Genomic DNA, 21,534 nt, shown 5'->3' with positions numbered 1-21,534 from the left:
TAGTCCAATATTTTCATTATATTGTAAAATTACATGTGTTTTAACGCACAGATCTTTTGCTTGAAAAAATATAAACTTGTTTGGATTTTTCTTAATTAAATACGCCCGCACGAACAAAAAATACGCTCCCTTCAATCCGTGATTTTTTTTCGGGTGAAGTCAATAACTTGAGGCGGACTATAATGGAAACCAGTCCACTTTTTAAGCAGCTGAACCCTAATCTTCTACCTGATTGGAAAAGATAGGCAAAATGTTCATCTAAATATTCCCAGAAAGAACTATTACGAACTCTCATAGGCTTGTACACACTTTTACTACAAAAGAGCACTTTTGTTTTAAGAAACACCATGTACTTATAGAACTAACTAAGTTCAGGTGAAGTACTTGCTTTTACAATACATGGCAATATTTGATCAGTCAGCTATTGCCAAGGAGGATTTTGGGCTCAAATATCCCCCAAGTCAGTCTGAACAAACCCAGAGGGCTCCCGGGTCACTAATCCTCCGCGGATTAACTTTACTCTGTTTCTTTTGTAGAAATCAATTCGCTTAACTTTTACCACAGTTCGTGGAATTTATTAACATTTTGGAATCCATTTTTCACAGGTCTTTTGTACCTTTAGTTATTCTATAGACTAGCATTCAATTGTTCTTCTTCCATGTTTATCGCGATTCACAGATTTACAGAAAATCACCCGGAAGTTTACGTTACCAAATTTGTTTATGAGTTTTGACCTAATTGTACATTTTGTCCTGCCAAAATGATCAAAATTTTCCTTATTTTAACTATTACCCGTCTCTTTGAGATTTTTTCTGCAAACGAGTACATCTTGGCCGACTATCTGTTCAAGAACGAAACTTATCACAAGTATTTGATACACTCTCGGCCCCCGACAGAGAACAAAGCGCCCATCAAAGTGAACTTCAGTCTGACTGTGGCCCAGATAGTGGCCTTAGATGGAAAGTCGCAAACGATCAAACTGAGCATATGGCCACAGTGCTACTGGTATGAATTCTTATTGATAGAAGAAAGCAGTGATTGACAATTATAAAAACCCTGTAGTTTGCTCTCATTCGAAAGTTCATTGTGGGAACCCACACTGGAGTTTCATGAACAAAAATGCCTAAAATGGGTTACATTGCCAAGAATACTTTCTTTATAATGCATTAGAATTACATTTACAGAACTTAAAATGGATTTCAATCAATTGAAATTCATTTTTTTCTTTCTAAAAGTTGATTATAATATATTATAAACTTTTAAAGGACCAACATGCCAGCTGATTAACATGCTCTTTATAGAGATCCACTAAGCCACTGGCTCATAATTACATGCACTTTTTGGCTATTCTGCTGGGCATGGTAATGTTTCCACACCCTCAAGCATTAAATACTGACAGACCTCACACCTCAAACCTTTCGATTACGAAGCCGATGCATGAAAACTTCATTAACCGTCCCATTTTTATATTATTTGCAGGAACGACAAGAGTATCACCACATGTTGAATTATTCACAGGTACGATAAGCGCATGTCGTATCCTCCCGAGATGTATGAGGGCATCTCGGACTTTCGAGTGCCATACGACACAGTGTGGCTGCCAGACGTGATGCTGCTCAACAACGTCGACGGCGCCTACGAACCCACCTTCCCCGCAAACGTCCTCATAAGTCCAGATGGTAGGCATTTTGTGATATATGTAACGAGGTTGAAAAATAAAATGTTTCTGAACACCCAGGCTGAAATTACATATTCCTAACGAGGTTCGAGTCGCGTACATTCGTAACATGGGTCCCGCAAAGTCACAACATAGCTAAAATTGGATCGCGCTAAGTCGCAAAATGGGTTGTGCAAAAGTTTTTTTAATTAATGAAACAGTGGTATCTCAAAGCACAAATGCAACGATTCTGTTCTTAACGCCTAGAACAATCCCAAGCCGGTTAGCAGTAGAAGAAACTTTCAAGCAAAGATAGTCGTGACTCTTAAGTCAAATTTGCCATACATAGTCTTGACTAGTGCCTTCACTTTGTTAATTGATACAAAAAATTTGACTGAATTATAGAAAGATTCAAGATTTATGGACTGATGCATGGTTTGTGGACGAAGCTGGTGGAAGCTCACCCGTAAGGAATTCGACCTCTAAGCTTTACGACACCCGTTTTCGGCCAACTGATTTTTGGGAGGATGAAGGGAGGGGGATGAAGGGAGGAGGATGAAGGGGGGGGATGAAGGGAGGGGGCTTTATTTTTGATTTTAAAGGGATTTCTAATGGGTAACGACGGGGACATACTTTTCTTAAATATTCAATCACTGCGCAACCATCATGACCAATTAAAAGTTCTTGTTGCTTCACTAAAATGGCAACCATATGTCGTTGCCTTATGCGAAACTTGGTTAAGTGACAATGATCCCTTGGAACTTTATAACTTGGACGGCTACCAAGAAGGAGTTTTTGTTAACCGTCAAAAAAGTAGGGGTGGGGGTTTAGCATTTTTCATAAAAAATCAAATTGACTTTTCGCACGAAATTTTATCGAATGAACTAGAAAATGTTGTCTTAACTTTAACTCTAGGAAGTAAACAGAAACTAAACGTTTGTTTGATGTATCGACCGCCATCAATCAATTCAAAGCATTTCTTAACGCAATTTGAGGATTTACTCGTGAATTTGAATTCAAAACAATGTCAGAACTCAATCATTGTGGGAGATATGAATTTAGATATTCTGGACGTGTCGCGCAATTCTCGATTAATTGATGAATATAAATTGATACTTAGTTTTTTTGGATTCTTCATATCAAATAGTGAAGCAACAAGAGAAACCGCATCTAGTTCTACCTGTATTGATCATATCATCAGTAAATATGATATGAGCGTAACTACTTTAAAAACTTCTCTAAGTGATCATTATGCGCTAGTTGCCTCTATTGGACCTTTTTTGGATGATAGTGACAATTTTAAGATAGGTCGAAACTTGAAAATCTTGAACAGAAATGAAAATATTTTGAAATTCTTGTTTGTTTTGCATCAAAATCTCAATAATTGCAATATGGCAACAATTGATGACATGTTGACCGATTTAACAAAAATGTGTCTGGATGTTTTTGACCGTTTTTGCCCCCAACAAACATTACTAAGGAAAAAACACAAAGACTGGATCACCAATGATATCAAAAAAATGTGTAAAAAGAGAGATCGTCTTCATGCCAAAATGATTAAGAAACCTTCACTAGAGAAAATTAATTGCTTCCGAATGTTTAGAAATAAGGTAAAAATGGCAATTAGGCGTGCTCAAAGAGACTATCATGATAAGAAAATTGAAAAATGTACATCATCAAAACAAATGTTTCAAGCTTTTAATCGTTTTTGTGGAAAACGAAAACCAGCCCAAAAAGAGATTGAACCCAACTTACTTAATGATTTCTTCGTCAATATTGGTAAGCACCTGAGCAATTCTCTGCCACTTGTTGGTTCTGCTTCTCAAAACTTAGACAGAAACATATCAAGTTTTGTAATTTTTAAAACGGATGAACATGAAGTGTTTAAGGTAATAGGGGCCTTAAAAACTAAAACTTCAAGTGGTCATGATGGTCTTTCAACTAAAATGATTAAATTATGTTCACCAGTCATATCTGTTTTCCTGGCAAACGTTTTTAATAAATGTATTGATACAGCATATTTTCCAGATGCTTGTAAAATTGCAAAAATTGTCGCTTTTCTGAAAGAAGGAGAAAAAGAAAATCCCAGTAATTATCGACCTATTAGTCTTTTGACAGTTTTTAGCAAAATTTTTGAAAAAATAATTTATAAAAGAATGCTAGTTTTCATTAACAAAAACAATATTATAATACCGGAACAGTTTGGTTTCCGCGAAAAACATTCTTGTATCCATGCTGTCCTACGAGTTACTGAATTCATGCGAAAAACGATTGAGACAAAAAATATGGGCTTGGCACTTTTTATTGATCTGAGAAAAGCATTTGATACAGTTAACCATTGCATTCTTCTGGAAAAATTATGCGCGTACGGTTTTAGAGGAAAATTCAACAAATTGATATTAAGTTATTTGACAAACAGACAACAATTTGTTGTTAATTCGAACGGTACTTCTAGGCAACAGGTAATATCGTACGGAGTTCCGCAGGGCTCTGTTCTTGGACCCCTTTTTTTCTTACTTTACATTAACGACATAAATAAAATTGTTTCAAAATCGGAATTAAGTCTTTTTGCGGACGACACTGCTATTCTTGCTTCTTTCCCAACAACAAGGGTAAATGATTACTTTAAAAATGATTTGCTGAAAACAGATGACTGGTGTGTGCGAAATAAATTGTCGATAAGCTCTACAAAATGTAAAATCTTACCATTTGGTAAACAATGTTTGGATAATGACTTTTCACTTGCGGGTGAAAACATAGGATTTACAAATTGTTTCAAATACTTGGGTGTTATCATTGATAGTCAACTCAAATTTACAGACCATGTTGAAACTGTGTGCAGAAAACTAGGCCGATTTAACGGAATTATGTATAAGGGCAGGGTAGCTTTTTCTCGCAAAATGCTGTTAAAGTTCTACCTGGCATATGTGGTACCTATAATTTCATATGGTCTGCTTGTTTATGGGAGTACTAGCAAAACAAATTTAGAAAAAATTTATATCTGCCAGAAAAGAATTCTCCGTACTATATTCTTCAAACGCAAATACGATCACATAACAACAAAGTTTAATGATCTGGGCATTGATACAGTTCATGAAATTTATTTAACTCAACTTTTTAAAGAAACCATTTTTCAATATTTAAAACGTTCACCTCTTGATTTTCTAAACGTCAGTAATTATAGTAATAAACGAAATACACGTTCTACTTCTAACGGAATGATTCCGTTTTATCGCTGTAGGACAAAAACTATGGAAAACTCCCTTTCATGCAAAATCGTTAAATGTTTCAATTTTTTGATGTCAAATAAACTCCTACCCGATAAAATCGAAACGTACTCTCAAGAACAGCTGTCAAAATTTTTAAAGGTTTTCAAAAGAAATTACATTTTAGACAATGTACAGCTGGTCGACAACTTTTTCTGATTTGTTTACCCGTTGTCGTTACTTAATTGTGATAGTTATCCCGGAGGGTAGCTACTTGTTAGGTTGAAAAGCCTGTTCTAGCTATCCTGATGCAGTGAGTGATTAAGTATGTATTTCTTCACTGTATCGAATAATTGAATTATTCCTAACGAGGTTCGAGTCGCGTACATTCGTAACATGGGTCCCGCAAAGTCACAACATAGCTAAAATTGGATCGCGCTAAGTCGCAAAATGGGTTGTGCAAAAGTTTTTTTAATTAATGAAACAGTGGTATCTCAAAGCACAAATGCAACGATTCTGTTCTTAACGCCTAGAACAATCCCAAGCCGGTTAGCAGTAGAAGAAACTTTCAAGCAAAGATAGTCGTGACTCTTAAGTCAAATTTGCCATACATAGTCTTGACTAGTGCCTTCACTTTGTTAATTGATACAAAAAATTTGACTGAATTATAGAAAGATTCAAGATTTATGGACTGATGCATGGTTTGTGGACGAAGCTGGTGGAAGCTCACCCGTAAGGAATTCGACCTCTAAGCTTTACGACACCCGTTTTCGGCCAACTGATTTTTGGGAGGATGAAGGGAGGGGGCATCCAGCGCCAAAAAATAACGCCGGTTTTTGGTCAAAACTATCCAAAAAGTGGACAAAAGTGGCCTTTTTTTTCGAGTAATTATAGTATGCCAGACTTCTGTTCTGAGTTGTGGCGTGTGTGAATTTTATCCAACTGATTTCAGGCTTGGTGGCATGGCTGCCTCCCTCCATCTATCTTGCCTCGTGTGACATGGACATGAACTTGTTCCCCTACGACACCCAACACTGCCCGTTGCACTTCGTGTCCATCAACTATGACTCAGACGAAGTACAACTGGAGGCCACTGGGGCTCTTTTCAATGACCCTGACTCCAGTTACGAAAGTACCGAGTGGGAACTGCTGGATGTGACTATGGAAAAAGTTACCAGACGCTTCCCAGGTAAGAAAGAGTACAATTTACTCTGTTAGTTCTAGTCTCTGTCTTCACAATAACAGTCTACTATATTTGTAAAAGTATTATTGTTTGTTCATTTAACCTCTGATCTTTACTGATCGTTGACCTTTAAGTTGTTAATTTATACACCTGCCAAAAGCGCAACGGCTTTTGGTAGACTCAGAATTGGCCACTATCTTTTATGATACGTAAAAAAACAAACCGAAACCAATTCAATCTTTTAAACCTCTCTTACTTTAGTTAGCATCACCGTCTTTTATTTAGTATTAAATAAAAGCCTAGTGTTTTAGTAGGAATCTTAATCATCCGTAATCTTAATCTATTCTTAGCTTAAGTACACTCCTATACAACTACGAGTGGTATCCTAAATTTTTAACATGGCGCAGTCTAACGAATCGAATCTACGTGGATTAGAGTTTTTTTGGAACAACTCATCAAACGAAAATCAACATGACTGGGAACGGTGGGCGGAAAAGTTTCAATTGACAATTATTGCGAAAGACTCCGTAGACATCGAAGATGTAATTAACCCACCGATAAGAAACGAACTAATTTATCCTACGGCAGAACCACCGGACCCATCCGAGGATCAGGCCCGTCGGGCCGAAAAAGAGGAACATCACAGAGTAGCAGTACAAAATTATAACGAAGAATTAAGAAGGAGAAGGGCGGAAGATAACGCCAAATTTAACGGACTTCAAATCGGAGACATTGACAAGAAGCTAAAATCACAGTTATACCTAGCACTCGGAAAAGAAGGACAGAAATGCTTCTCTCATAAAAATCCTGGCAAAAGAATTCTGGATATCAATTTCGCAGAATTTTGGGAACTATTAAAAACTACTTTCACGATCACTACAAACCTAACATACGAAAGGTTTAAATTTTTTGGCCGAAGACAGAAAGAACATGAGTCCTTAGAAAAATTCCATGAAATTCTTTCAGAACTAGCAAAAAATTGTAAACTGGGGGAACTCGAGTCAGAACTAGTAAGAGACATTTTCATCACAAACATGAGAAATGTCGAGATCCAAAAGAAACTATGTATAGAATATTTGACCCCAGAAAACGTACTATCTTACGTACTAGTTCATGAAAAAGGTACTAAAATCCATCAACAGTATCTAAAATTCCCAACTTACAACCCAGGACCAAGACCACAATACGTGAAGAACGAACCAACCCTAAATATCGTCGAAAATAACAAATGCCGCAATTGCGGTCAACAATTCAAAAAAGGACACCTATCCACATGCCCGGCTAGAGATAGAAACTGCAATACGTGCGGACGGAAAGGACATTTTGCCAAACACTGTAGGAGTTCAGCAAAAACACAAACTAACATCGTTGATCAGAATCGTGTACCCCAAAAAAACGAAAATATCCGGACCAACCCGCAGGAAAATCCCGAATTTGAGGTTAACTTAGACGACTTCCTAGTTCTAGCCGTTGACACAGATAATCAAATAAATGCCGTAGAAGACAAAATAGAGCGTGGAGTGAGAACAGTATTTAACCACGAAGGATTAGAATTGAAAAAGACACTAAAAGTATCTCTGGGAAATTTCAACCCTTACTACACCGAGATTCAAATTGACTCCGCAAGTCCAGTTTCCTTCATGAAAAAAGACCTACTACACGAATTGAAGATACGAGATAGATTTTTAAAGCTAGAACCTGTGGACGAAATAACAAAGAAAGGGCTTCGGGAGTACGATCAATATCATTGGAAGAGTTCGAGTGAAAATCCAATCGAAAGGATGGGAGGCTAATGACCAAAAACTTTTTATCACTGAAGGGGCTGAAAGAAATCTACAAGGAAACGACATCTTACCGAATTTGGGCATTGTAGTATTTCAGAAACAACCTCCACCCAACGGGTTAAAGTCACGGGAAGATCAGAAAGTATCACCCATTGGGATAAACGTCAATCAAATAAAATTCGCATCGGACAACCAACAGGATCAAAACCAAGAGACACCATCTCAAAGTGAGTTTAAATTAACATATCAAAGCACTTTTCAGACCTCATAAAAAGAACTGGTAGATCAAAAAACTACGTAGTTAATACTTATTTTAACGAACCGATAAAACCGATACAGGTAAAAGGGAAACGTATCCCGATCCATCTTCTCCCCAAAGTCAAACTATGTATCGACCAATTATTAAGAGACGGACACATCGAAAAACTATCTAGATGCTCTGAAGATTGTTTTATTTCCCCCATCGTGATTACAGCAAAAAGGGACGGATCAATCAAACTAGCATTGAACTCAAAACTACTAAACAAACAGATATTTCGCAATAGATATCAAATGCCGAATCTATTTGAACTAATTGACAACGTAGCAGTTACTATTAGCGGCCACGATCAAAGAAATATCTGGTTTTCATCGATAGATTTAAAATACGCCTACAGCCAAATACCGCTTTCTAAAAAGGCAAGCAATCAGTGTAATTTTAACATTGTGGGGGGAGAAGTAACGGGTTCATACCGTTTCAAAACCGGATTCTACGGACTAGGCGATATGCCTAATGAATTTCAACGAATAATGGACCGTTTGACGGAAAAACTACCAAATACTCATTGTTATCTTGACGACATCCTAATCGCCACCGTGGGTAGCGAGGAAGAACATAAAAAGCTAGTCATTAATGTGTTAAAAACGCTAGATGACGAGGGACTAGCCATAAAATGGGAAAAATGCACATTTTTAACCCACAACATAGAATAGTTGGGATTCAGAATCGACGCAAAAGGGACGACACCATTAATACATAAATCTGACGCAATTAGAAATCTAAAAGAACCAAATTGCATCAAAGATATCAGATCATTAATGGGATCGATTAACCAATTTAATAAGTTTATACCAAATCTAGCGTCCCTATCAACACCGTTCAGAGAACTTATGCAAAAAAATAAACCATTTAAGTGGTCCTCAGTACATACGGAAGCGTTTGAAAAAATCAAGAACGAAATTTGTAATACGGTGACGAACCACCATTTCGATGTAAAACTGAACACTCGGGTGAAATGCGATGCCTCACATTTAGGACTGGGCGCGTCCATCGAACAAGACCATCGGGGGAATTGGAAGACAGTAGCGTTTGCTAGCAGATTTTTGAATATTGCCGAATTAAAATACAGCACTAATGAACTCGAACTACTGGGATTAGTGTGGGCACTAGATCATTTTAAAAATTATCTACTGGGTAAACAATTCTCAATTTTAACAGACCACAAAGCTCTAATAGGAGCACTGAAAGACGATAAATACACCAAAACGGCCCAATCACGTCTCACCCGTTGGGCGGATAAACTTTTACCGTTCGACTTTACTGTAGAACATCTACCCGGTAAAGATATGGGATTTGTTGATTATATATCCCGACACCCATCGGGTGAACCCGTACCAGTTTCTCTGGATGACGAAAAGTTTGTTATCGCTTCAGTAAATCAGATTAGTACGCTCCTAGGTTTTGATCATCTAATGCCAAAAAATTCGTGGGCGCAAATAAGAAATAAGTTCTCTCAACATTTCTTAGCACATGACGTCACTTCCTGTAATACGATTGGCCAGTCAACAGATCATATGACCAGTCAAGAAATAGAACGTGAGAATCGAATTGCTAATGCCGCCGAAACTTTCCAAGCGATAGCTAACTACTCAAATATTTCAGTGTGTCAAAATTCTCACTCGCGAACAGAACAGTGTGACTCATCTTGCAAATTAAACGATTTTTTTAACGAATTTTAACATCTTGAAAGAAATGGCAGAACAAATTGAATTTAACCAACAAAAGGAACTTACTACTAAAGAAAACACGGACGTTTTAACACCAACTACTAGTAACCCGTCGGATAATCCCGAGAAAAGATCACCTAGTAAAAAGAAAACAGTTAACATATTCCCTTTCTCTTGGCCGGAAATATTTGATTCAAAATTTATGTCCCTCTTATCAAAACAAGATCTAGTTCTGAAAAAGATAATCAAAGCAATCGAGGAAGACCGAAAACAGGATATTCTACAACTGGGAAACTACTACAAATCATATTTAAATAATTTACATGTCAGTGGAGGATGTCTTCATCTTGACAACCGATTAGTAATCCCAGCATGCCTAAGATCGACTATGCTCAACAGACTTCACGAAGCTCACCCCGGCCAGTTCGCAATGAAAAGTCTGGCAACTCAATACATCTGGTGGCCGAAAATTTACCGTGAAATCCAAGTCCACGGCGAGAACTGTATTGAGTGCGTGAAAGCAGGTAAAAACATGAAACCTCTTATAAAACACAATACCCTAGGGGAACTCCCAATGGTCGTAGAGCCAAACCAAGAAATGGAATTAGACTTCGCCGGTCCGTTACCTTTAGTATGGGGAACAAAAAAATACATATTGGTGTGTGTTGACAGATTTTCAAAATTCCCATCAGCTCAAATAACATCCAGCACATCGGCCAAATCTATAATAAACTTCCTTAGTAAATACATTGCTTTACACGGGATACCTAAGACCATTAGAACAGATCAAGGATCTGGTTTTATCTCCAAGGAAGTTAGAGAATTCTGCCACGATCACAACATAAAGGTGATATTTAGCCCAGTGGGTGATCATAGAGCTACCGGACTAGTGGAACGTCTAATCAGGACCATTAAGGAAAGACTCTTGGTTATGGCACAAGAACGTCCAAAACCTTCACTAGAATCTGCACTCCTGAAAATAATAAAATGCTTAAGAACAGTAACCCAGCAGTCGCTTAACTGCTCTCCTTTCGAAGCACATTTTGGTAGATCCCCTAACACCATCTGGCATAATTTGGTCAAATCACCCTCTTCGAATAACCTTGATTGGAATAAAACTTTGTTATGTCTAGATAAGGGCAAAAAACTAATGAGCCGAGAGCGAAGACACGACTGGGACGCCCCCGACGATATAGAAGATGGAGATGTTGATGAAAACTCATCATCCTCGGAGGATATCTCAAATGCTGTGAGATATGTACCAACCAGTGCTGGATCCCCAGTAAAAGTGCTCTCTCGGTCAGAAAAAAGAGATGCCTTGGGCATAAAGGACTCAATTCTGAACAACCTGTCGGGTAAGACCATTGTTTATCGAAAAATCAAGCATAGAACAAAAAATGAACCATACTATAGAGTACTCAAGGACGAAATCGTAAGGGAATCAGATCACACTGTGACTTTAAAAAATGGTAAAATAATACGTAAATCTGATTTAGCCATTAAAAGACAGTGCACTCAGAAGAAACCAAGTCCAAGAAAACGAAACCAACTGGTTAGATTTTATGCGACTAAAGGATTGAGGAAAACTGCAAAACCACCAAGAAATGTCGGATTTAAAAGCTCAACAACAACCCAAAAGAAACGAAATCTTCAGTGGAAATTCGAAGAGCTTGATATTGCGAGACGAAACGCGGCCATGAACAGCTCGAGGGAAACTCTTCTTAGAGAGGAAGAAGACCAGAGAAAGAGACTGAGAACCCCGATAGGCCTCGAAAGTGACCAAGAATCTAGCCCGTCGGGCAAAGCCGACCTTCATAAAAGTCGTTTAAATGAACCCGGAGTGATGATCGAACCACATGAAGAGATTTCAGACGACAACGATAGCGACTTAATTTCACTAAAAGACCTCAAGGATAAAACATTACTCGAAGCTACAAAATCAGACGAACACATAATCTCCGAACGAACAGATCCTAAGCTAGAAATATCAGACCACGTTGATCAGAAGGTCGATTTAGATCCGATTCCTTTGATCGACTTAGATTCTGGCGATAATGAAAGAGACTCACAAGCGATCCCACAGTTGATTCACTTGGACACTATGGAGGAGGCCAATAAAGCGTGTATAGAAATGCCGTTTCTCCCAGAGAATCCCGGAGGAGAGTTTTCCAAGTCTGCTGAAGAACCAATCGCCATGGCGGGGACGGAATCCAAACAAATACACCCTGACCGTACCACGAAAACACAGAAATTGTCCGGTACCGCTAAAAGAAAGGCGTCATCACCAATGAAATCACCACCCGCGAAAAAATTGTCAGAAATTTATACACGTCAGAACACCAGACCTATGCGAACTAGGCAGCCTCCCAAGATGCTAGGTGAGAGAGTGTTCACCAGTGTAGTTGATTTAACTGATGAAGATCGTGATGCTCCAGAATTTGGTTCACCTAGTTTAGTCCCAGCATGTTCAACGTTAGAAGCAACTACCGTAGAAATGGAAAGCCATCATGTCGACCTAGTAGACCTGACAACATTAACACCACCTTCATCATCGCGTCCTACTATAGTTCACTTGCGGGAAGAAAACTATGCGTACCCAAGTGACCCGAAGCCCTCGAAAACAGATGATCAAAAGACTCCCGAAAAGAAAGTCAAATTTAGTCCTGATGTCTGTTCCACGAAATTCAACCCATCGGGCCTATCTTATGAAACCTCAACTTCTACATTTGTCCCCATTGTACCTGACCCAGACTGGCTGAACACCTCTTCTATCATTTCGGTGATAGAACTCCTTGGACGGCCAATGACGCTGGAGGAGTTAAGGAGATAGACAATAAACAAGGCAGCAAATCGGGAAACTAATTAGATGTAGGAGCTCCAATCCAGATGTTATCATAAACATTCTTGAACTCCCAAAAACTTCTTTACAAAACTTTTAGTATCTTTAGTATCTTGTGTATTGCCGAATGCTATTAACATTCCATTGCTATAGAGTCATACAAACTTCCAGTGCTGTCATATTAAGCTAATAAGTTGATTGGTCACACTTGTAACCTTGCTTTAGCCATATAATTTCGCCAAAATGTCGGTAAAATTCTTTTCACCCATTGAGCGCTACCACCGGATAACCATTAGATTTATCCATCCTAGTATTACCCACTTATTTTGACTATTCTAAGGATAACTCGCTGCCTACCTTACTGCTCAATTTACCCTGGTGCTATTCCAGTTTCTTGCTCGCCCATAGTAACCAGTCTATATTTTTTCACCCGACGAGAACATACTATTCGATCTAAGGTGGTTTGTTTTTGAATTTTTGTTATTGCGGATGAACATGCTTTCCGGCCCACCGGGTCCGTTCATCGGTCTTTCCCGTACCGTACACCCGCTCTTTCGACCTGACAACCGTGTAAATTTACTTAGTATCAATACACTTTCTTGGTCCTCGGTGCTTTACCAAGTCTGTGTTCCTACTGTTCTAGATCCACTATCGGGGGTCCTAGACAATGCGCCTACTTAGTCATTCATTCTAGCGCTTATTTACTTTTGTTTTGTTCTCCTCTTGTGAGGCGAAAGGGATAGATTATAGATAAATTATGCGGGGAATGTAAAAGTATTATTGTTTGTTCATTTAACCTCTGATCTTTACTGATCGTTGACCTTTAAGTTGTTAATTTATACACCTGCCAAAAGCGCAACGGCTTTTGGTAGACTCAAAATTGGCCACTATCTTTTATGATACGTAAAAAAACAAACCGAAACCAATTCAATCTTTTAAACCTCTCTTACTTTAGTTAGCATCACCGTCTTTTATTTAGTATTAAATAAAAGCCTACTGTTTTAGTAGGAATCTTAATCATCCGTAATCTTAATCTATTCTTAGCTTAAGTACACTCCTATACAACTACGAGTGGTATCCTAATTTTTTAACAATATTAAGTCAATAAAAACTTTACAGAAAAATTTTGAACAAATTAGCTAATCAAATGGGTTTTGTTTTCTTCCAGAACACAAATTCGCTCAATCTACTCGTCCCCACTTTAGTCTATTCCAAAGTGCTGATTTAAAATATCCAGTCAAAACGCACAAAACTTGAAATCTGAAACAATTTTTCCCAAATTGGATTAATTTTAGGTGAAAAACGATGAAGACAAAACTTTTAGCACTATTAAGGTGCTTTTTCGAAAATCGGGCCTAAAATTTTAGCCCAAAAATGGTTTATTACTTAGTTTTTTTAGTCAATCAAAAATTAAGCTGAAGCTACTAGTTCAATTACTAACTAAATTATTTCGAAGTGAGCCTCTTAAATAACTCAACAAACTTGGTATTATCAAACCGGATGTTAAACTGGCTATATATCTTAGTGGCACGTTCTTGAATTTTTTTAAAATGCAAATTGGGTTTTTATATAGTAAAACAAACTTTTTGTCAATCAAACAAAAATACATTAGTTTATACTATGTTTTGGATATTATACCCTTCTTAAAGTGCGTTTGGCTAAGTAGGCTCACTTCGATATAAATAAATTAGTAATTGACCCGGTTTGAGAAGAATGCGTTTTAATTTAAATTTCAACAAGTTATACGCATTTTGCTCGGATATATCAAATCAGCACTGTACATGGCCTGCTGAATGAAACCAATTTTTAAGTAAGTGGGTTCAATAAATGGTAAATAAGCCAAATTTTCAGTGAAAAGAGACTGATGAGCTCATTTTTTGCTAGATTCGGCGTCATCATTGGTACTTCTTTTCCATATTCTCGTCTTCTTAAATGGGCTTTTTTCATCAGATATCACAGGAGAGAGCCCAACTTCAAGGTTGGCTCACGCGTCTTTTTTTTTTCTTAAAAAGGGTTCCTTCTTTATCTTGGCCAAAAAAAATAATTTAAGAGCTGCAATAAGCATTGGCTGCAATAAGCATTGGTAAAACACAGGTACCACAGAAGACATGAGCATCGACAGAGAAGTCCCGCGAAGCGTTTGCGTTTTGTGATAGAACCATGAAAAGGACCAATTTGTGGTGAGATCTTTCGACTAGAAAACGGGCACCATTGGCTTCATTTTTTCTGAGATAATTACGGGGAAAAAGTGTCCTTCTAAAATTTGACAGCTTTGGATCTGTTTCGAGAAATCAGCAGAAATTCTCTTATTTATTAAATTTATTGCAGATTTTTCGCTCGAGTTTTTGAAAAGTATAATGCTGAAAATTGGGTTAATATAGGTAGCGAGCTTGCCAACAGAGGTTGAAAAAAAAACAATTGGGAGGCAAAAGGTCACATACTTGAAGTTTATGTCAAATAATTGAATTGGTTTCTGCATCTTTGTAAATTAACATTCAACAGCAACTAATTGGTGATCGTTCGTTACAGTAAAATCGAGCTAAAGTGATATTTAGGAAAGTTTGTGTAGTAGTTCCACAAAAGCAAATCTGTTTTGCTGAAACTTTTTCTACTTTGTTGTTCCGACTTTCGTTTTTTTTCTAAAATATTAGATTTTTGTGAAAATAATTCCCCCACACGCCATATAAAAAACAAAAGGATAGATTTCGCTCCTAGTAACAAATCAATTCTGCAAAATAAGCTTCGTTCAACTAATTTGGAACAATTTTTAAGACGGACTAAATCACCGCTTACGCGTTGATAACGCGAAATATATCACTCGTTAATTGTCTCAAATTGGTCAGAATGGCAATCTTTAAACCCCCATAACTTTACAAATGGGACCACAATTAAAATATTTTTTCAAACTTAAGCTCAAGACAACAATACTTATTGAATGATATAAGAAAATTCTGTCAAAAACGGCTAGTTTAAAAGTCGAAAGTCACAAATATTCCGTTACTTTCGTTACAAAAGTCGGAACAACAAGACTGCTCTGCTCGTACAACAGGGCAAAATCCCTAAATGTTCCAACTGCCCCTTTACTGACTTCAAGTAGTTTTTGTTAAATAAAAAAATGAAAAACTATGAAGCTTGGGCTAATAAAATCAAATTTTGAGTGTTAAAACTTTAGTTGTATTTGGAATTAATATTATCAATTAGCTTGTCTCAATTCATTTTGGAACAAGTTCTTAGTGTGGGATAACTAAACCGCCACAAAAAAAATTTGCGTTACAATTTCAGTATCAAATGATCAGTTTAGTTATACACGTTTCACTACAAAAGTAAAACTCTTTAAAATACTGGCTAGTGCGCAAATTTCGTGAACACGAATATACAATAATCAATCCCCAGTCAATAAAAAAAATTTCGGCAAGTGTTTTGAACAAAAAAAAATCAAACATACATTTTCGTCACTATATGGTGATAGAAGACGACCTAAGACATGCATTTTCATGCGTTTCTGAAATGCCCCGAACTTGCGTTTTGTCCCCGAAAAGCGAAAAACAAAACTGCTCGTATCAGCACATATCCGTGAATGTTCCGTCTGCCCATTAACTTATCGAATAATTTTCAGTTCACTAAATAATGAAAAATTGTGTATTTTAGGCTATAAAATCAAGTTTTAAGTGTTAAAACATGAGTCGAATATGGCACCATTTTCAGCAATTACCTTGCCTCAGTTCATTTAGGAACGAAGTTGCAGCGCGGGATTATTCGCCTTGAATAATTATTTCGATTTACACTTTCAGTATCAAACGAGCAGTTTAGTTACACTCGTTTCACAGAAATCGTAAAGGTAGTTTAATATATTGGTGAGCGGAGTCCTTCTGTGATCACAAATGACCCGGTATCGATCCCTAATGAGCAAAAAAAAATTATTGCAGAAATTATTCTGAGTAAAAAAAATTTTCAAGCATATTTATTTCTCACTTTCTCCGAAAGTCGGAAGACTTCCCCCCCCTTCCCCCAGCTTTTTTCTGTTGAAATTTTGCCATGCAAAATTTCATGACTGAGTTTTTTTTTTATTCCAATTAGCGTCAACCTTGAATCCTATTTTGAAACGGATGTTGTCTAGGAAACCGGAAATGACCGAAATTTACACTTTTTCCATCTTTCTGCGTGAAAAAATTTTGATTAAATTTCAAAATGAATTTGATTACGTTGAACAATACTGTAAAAGGTGAAACTTAAGCTATCAGTTTTCTAGATGAGAAAGGATTGTTACATGCAGATAGATGCTGTATTAAATGTGGATCTGTAAGGAAATTACATTTAATTGATAAAGAAGATAGATGGCGTTGCAATACAAAAAAGTGCAGACATCAGTCCAAACTGAAAAGCGGCACCTGGTTTCATGGCGCACATTTGTCATACAGCAAATTCATTCTATTTATTTCCTGTTGGGTTGGGCAAATCATTACACAACTTTTGCATTTTGCCAAGAGTTAGAAATATCTTCTACAGAAACGATTGTCGATTGGAACAACTACTTAAGAGAGGTATGTGCACAAGCATTGTTAGCTAATCCCATAAAAATTGGCGGAGTTGAAAAAACTGAAGAGATAGACGAGAGTCTTTTTACAAAAAGAAAATATAATCGAGGCCAGGCTGTCAAAGAGCAATGGGTTTTTGCGGAATTTGTAGAGAAACGGGGAATCTTTTCTATATGCCGTATCTAACCAAACGAAAGAAAATTTGATTTGAACTATTGCATCATCAATTCAAAAAGCAACTCTGATAATTTCTGATGAACGGACAATTTATTCAAAATCTAATCAAATACCGGAAAAGGAATTCAGGAATCTGACTGTAACCAATAGTCAAAACTTCAAGGATCCAAAAGTTGGAGCATGTACCAACAAAATTGAATGTATGTGGAATGTAGCTAAATAAAGAAACAGGAAAATGTGGGAACTCATCGTTCAAGTCTAGATAGCTACCTATGTGAACTTATGTGGCGACTAAGAAACAAAAGAAAAGACCTATTTGAACGTAGTCTGTCTGATTTTGTAACTTATAATGCTCTATCTTGAAATGAAAAATAAAAAACGCATTTTTTAAAAGGTTGGGTAATAGGAAAAAGAGCCAGTCGGAAAAACAAAACAGCTTGTATCAGCGCATAGCCGTGAATGTTCTGATTGCCCATCAACTTATCTCGTATAGTTTTTGATTAATGAAATATTGACAAACTTTGAATTGAAGGTTGTAATATCAAACTTAAGTCGTGTATGGAAAATAATACGAGCATTCAGCCTGCGTCTTTTCATATTGGGATGATTTTTTAAGTGCGGTATAATTCTCCACGCGTAAACAAAGCGCGTTACACTTCTGTGTACACTTTCGGTGTCCGAACTCGGCGGGGCCCACAAGATCCAGGGAAAACAGGAAACAGGTGGGAACTTATCTTTCAAGTCTAGATAGCTACCTATGCGAACTTAAGTGGCAATTAAGAAACAAAAAAGACCTATTTGAATGTATTCTGTCTGCTATTAAAACTTATAACCCTCTAGCGTCAAATGAAAAATAAAAAACGCCTTTTTAAAAGCTGGGGGGAAAAGGAAAAATAGCTAGTCGGAACAACAGAACAGCTCGTACCAGCGCATAGCCGTGAATGTTCCGATTGCCCATCAACTTATCTCGTATAGTTTTTGCTTAATGAAATATTGACAAACTTTGAATTGAAGGTTGTATTATCAAATTTTAGTCGTGTATGGAAATAATAAGAGCATTTAGCTTGCGTCATTTCAAATTGGGATGATTTTTGTAAGTGGGGGATAATTCTCCACGCGTAAAGAAAGCGCGTTACACTTCTGTGTACACTTTCGGTGTCCGAACTCGGCGGGGCCCACAAGATCCAGGGATAAATCCCTCAAGTCAAGTTTTTTTGTTCAAAACTGGTCTGAATAAAAAACCACCCGAGGATACATAATGCTCACTTTTTTCGAAGTCGGAACCTTAATCAGCTTTGCTTTTCAATGGCTAGAATTTTGGGGAACAAGAAGGTCACTGAATTGCACTCAGTTAATTGGAACTATTTGGTCACCAATTGTAATTCCCAATCACTGCTTGCAACGCGCGCAAACCTCGCCCACCACCAGGCCACGGAGAGAGAATTTTGAAATAGGATAAAATCTGCGAAATTAAAAATTATGTCAATTAAACGGTCAAGGGACCATGAAAAAGGACCAAATCTGCAGACCAAATCAAAACGCAAAACATTTGAAAGGCAAGACTAAATAACCCGAAACCAGCAAAAATCTATCAAAGAAAAGCTAACTAAACTACTATATTAATATGAGTTTTTTTTTTCCAGGAGGCTACAACCATTCTCAAGTAACAGTCACTTTCCACCTTAAGAGGAAGCCGTTGTTCTACGAAGCCACCCTGCTTACACCTATGTTCATGTTGAACATAGTCGGCATCCTCACCTTTCTGCTACCCAGCTACGGAGGCACCAAACTCAACATCACAGCCAATATCTTCTTGGCTTTCATCATGCCCTGGCTGATCATTGTGCGTCTCATGCCCTCCACGGCTCATAATATACCGCTGCTCATTGAGTATTGCTTCTTCAGGTCCATTAATTCTTTGAACTTTTAGAGTTAATTTTTGAATTTTGTAGAGAAATGATGCTTTTAAGGCAGATCTTCAAAAATGCAACAGGTATTTTAAAATTTCGAACCTGTAGATATCAATTGAAACATCATAGTTATCAAGGAAACTTTTTATTAGATTTTCTATAAAAAAATTAAAAATGTTTTTTTTTCTATTTTTAATATGTATTCGCAAGATAGTGAGCAATGACAATTTCGATGTAACTTTTGAAAATTTCTGTTTTTAGTCTTCTGATGGCCATTATTAACACCTTGTTCTGCGTCATAGTGGTCAATATCCACTGGAGATCTCCCTCCACTGACATCATGGCCAAGTGGTTCCGATGGGCCATATTGGAGACCATACCTAGATTCATATTCATGCGCAGGGCCAAACTAGAAGGTTAGTGAGGATATTTGGACAATGGAAGGAATAGTAACGCAAATAAAGGAAGTTGTAAGAATATTTTCATCCCGATGCTCACAAAAATCATGTTAATTTCTGCTGCTATACTGTTGGAATGACAAATATTATCTACTGAAAACCATAATCATAACTAGATTCGAAATGCAGCTTTTGTAAAATCTGATTTTGTTTTCTAAAGAGCGGCGACAGCAACATGAAGATCTAGAACAGTTCAACCTGATGTACTGCAACAAACCCACTGTTAGCTACCATGGCCAGGCTGTGGATGTGGCCATCAAGAACGATTTCGTCAGGGCCTCAATTGCGGCAGCCGGAACCCCAGAGGGCAGTATCATACACCACATGCAGAATGGTCAGAACCTGCTGAAAATAGCCGGTACGCAATTGTCAAACAGCGTTATTATCAATAATCATTATTTAAAAAAATGCTATAAAATTCTTTGGATTAGCTAAAAAAAGAATTACAATTCGATCGTGCGATTGGACACAAATATCTAGGAATCTAGATAACAAAAGATCATAACAAATAGCATTTAGTTTGAAAGTACACGTAATTATTTAAAATTTCAAAGCGTTTAGCGAAGCTTCAGTTTTTGGTTTTGATTTTTGAAACTTTTTGAGTTCATTATTTGTTTGACACAGAACCTCTCAACTTCAACGGGATCCCCTTCTACCCGGCCACATTCACCCTGCCCCCCTTCCAGTACGACAACCACAATGGGGGATCGGACAGTGGAATGGTGTCCTCCCTCGACTCCCCTCATGGGGGGTTCACTCCCATCTTGGAGACCAGTTTTGTGGGTCCCTTCAGTGAGACCTGTCTCACTCCTCCCCCAATGCTGGATTGGCATAACGAGATGGCATCACAGCAAAACCAGAGGTACGAAGGACAATATTTCAAGACGACTCAAGCTCAGGGTCTTGTACAATATTCCAACAACAAAAGTTGAGGAATCCTTTTTTGAATCAATCATCTAAAGTTCTTATAATTTTATGCCAAAGGCACTCGTGATCCCAATAATTTCATTGCTCTCCAGGAAAAGGCACAAACAACAACAACAACAACAAAAAAAGAGGTTTTGGCATCACAACTTCTCCCATTAAAAAACATAGGTTGCAGACTTGCGCTCAGGGCAATTAAGTTTTGCTGCCTTAGATCTTCGGAAATGGAGCTTCTAAACGACAGTGAGGAACTAGAAGCATTTGCATTGGTGGAGTACGTGGCCAACTACCTGAAGAAGCGAGACGAGTTCGACAGGAAGAACGACGACTGGACATTCGCAGCACTAGTCGTCAACAGAATATTCTTCATCATCTACATGATCATACTAGTCGCCGGAACCTACTACATATTCTGGATGGCAGAATGAACAAGTTTTTAAACCAAACTCTCAAATAGAACTCCTAATTTACCGTCGATAAAATTGTCGCCATAATTTTAAATTATCGTCAATAAAATTGCCGCTATCATCAGCAATAATTGTCAGAATGTTGACCGAAAACAAGATAACCACTTACCGCCAGTTTCATGTTTAGTGTGGCAATCTGCTGTGATTTTGCGGCCGAGTACTGCTTCTCTTGGATAACTTCTCTTTTCAGCTCCTGAAAAGTCTTATAAATAACTTTCCCTTCATTTAAAAAAAACTAGCGTATACCTATTTTGAGTAGTGCACAAGTACATCAATTTTTTTCCAATATACAGTTTTTTTCAATCTATTATTAGAGATAGCGCCAAATTATTGGCGACTCAAAAGTGAACTTAAGATGAATCTCAACTGACATCTAAGCAGTGGGTGCTCCGTTCGAAGTCTGCCCTC

General features: G+C 37.5%; 2 protein-coding genes across 2 annotated transcripts in view; one reads left to right on the top strand and one right to left on the bottom strand.

Moving 5' to 3' along the window:
* Positions 1–8,939, bottom strand: part of LOC134840285 (T-complex protein 1 subunit gamma-like) — a 301,273-nt gene extending 292,334 nt beyond the window's left edge. Inside the window, exon 1 of the mRNA XM_063856036.1 lies at positions 8,923–8,939. The gene's annotated coding sequence lies outside the window, so the exon portion shown is untranslated. The remainder of the gene's footprint in view (positions 1–8,922) is intronic.
* On the top strand, positions 494–21,179 carry LOC134840283 (neuronal acetylcholine receptor subunit beta-2-like). Its single transcript, XM_063856035.1, has 8 exons — positions 494–1,005; positions 1,519–1,679; positions 5,816–6,052; positions 19,011–19,272; positions 19,539–19,693; positions 19,896–20,093; positions 20,360–20,597; positions 20,874–21,179. The coding sequence occupies exons 1-8, from the start codon at positions 761–763 to the stop codon at positions 21,085–21,087; spliced, it is 1,710 nt and encodes a 569-aa protein (XP_063712105.1). The 5' UTR covers positions 494–760; the 3' UTR covers positions 21,088–21,179.
* Positions 21,180–21,534: the final 355 nt, after the last annotated feature.

Source organism: Symsagittifera roscoffensis, chromosome 2, assembly GCF_963678635.1.
Source record: "Symsagittifera roscoffensis chromosome 2, txSymRosc1.1, whole genome shotgun sequence".
Classification (NCBI taxonomy): domain Eukaryota; kingdom Metazoa; phylum Xenacoelomorpha; order Acoela; family Convolutidae; genus Symsagittifera; species Symsagittifera roscoffensis.
This window is presented reverse-complemented; position numbering and strand designations above follow the sequence as displayed.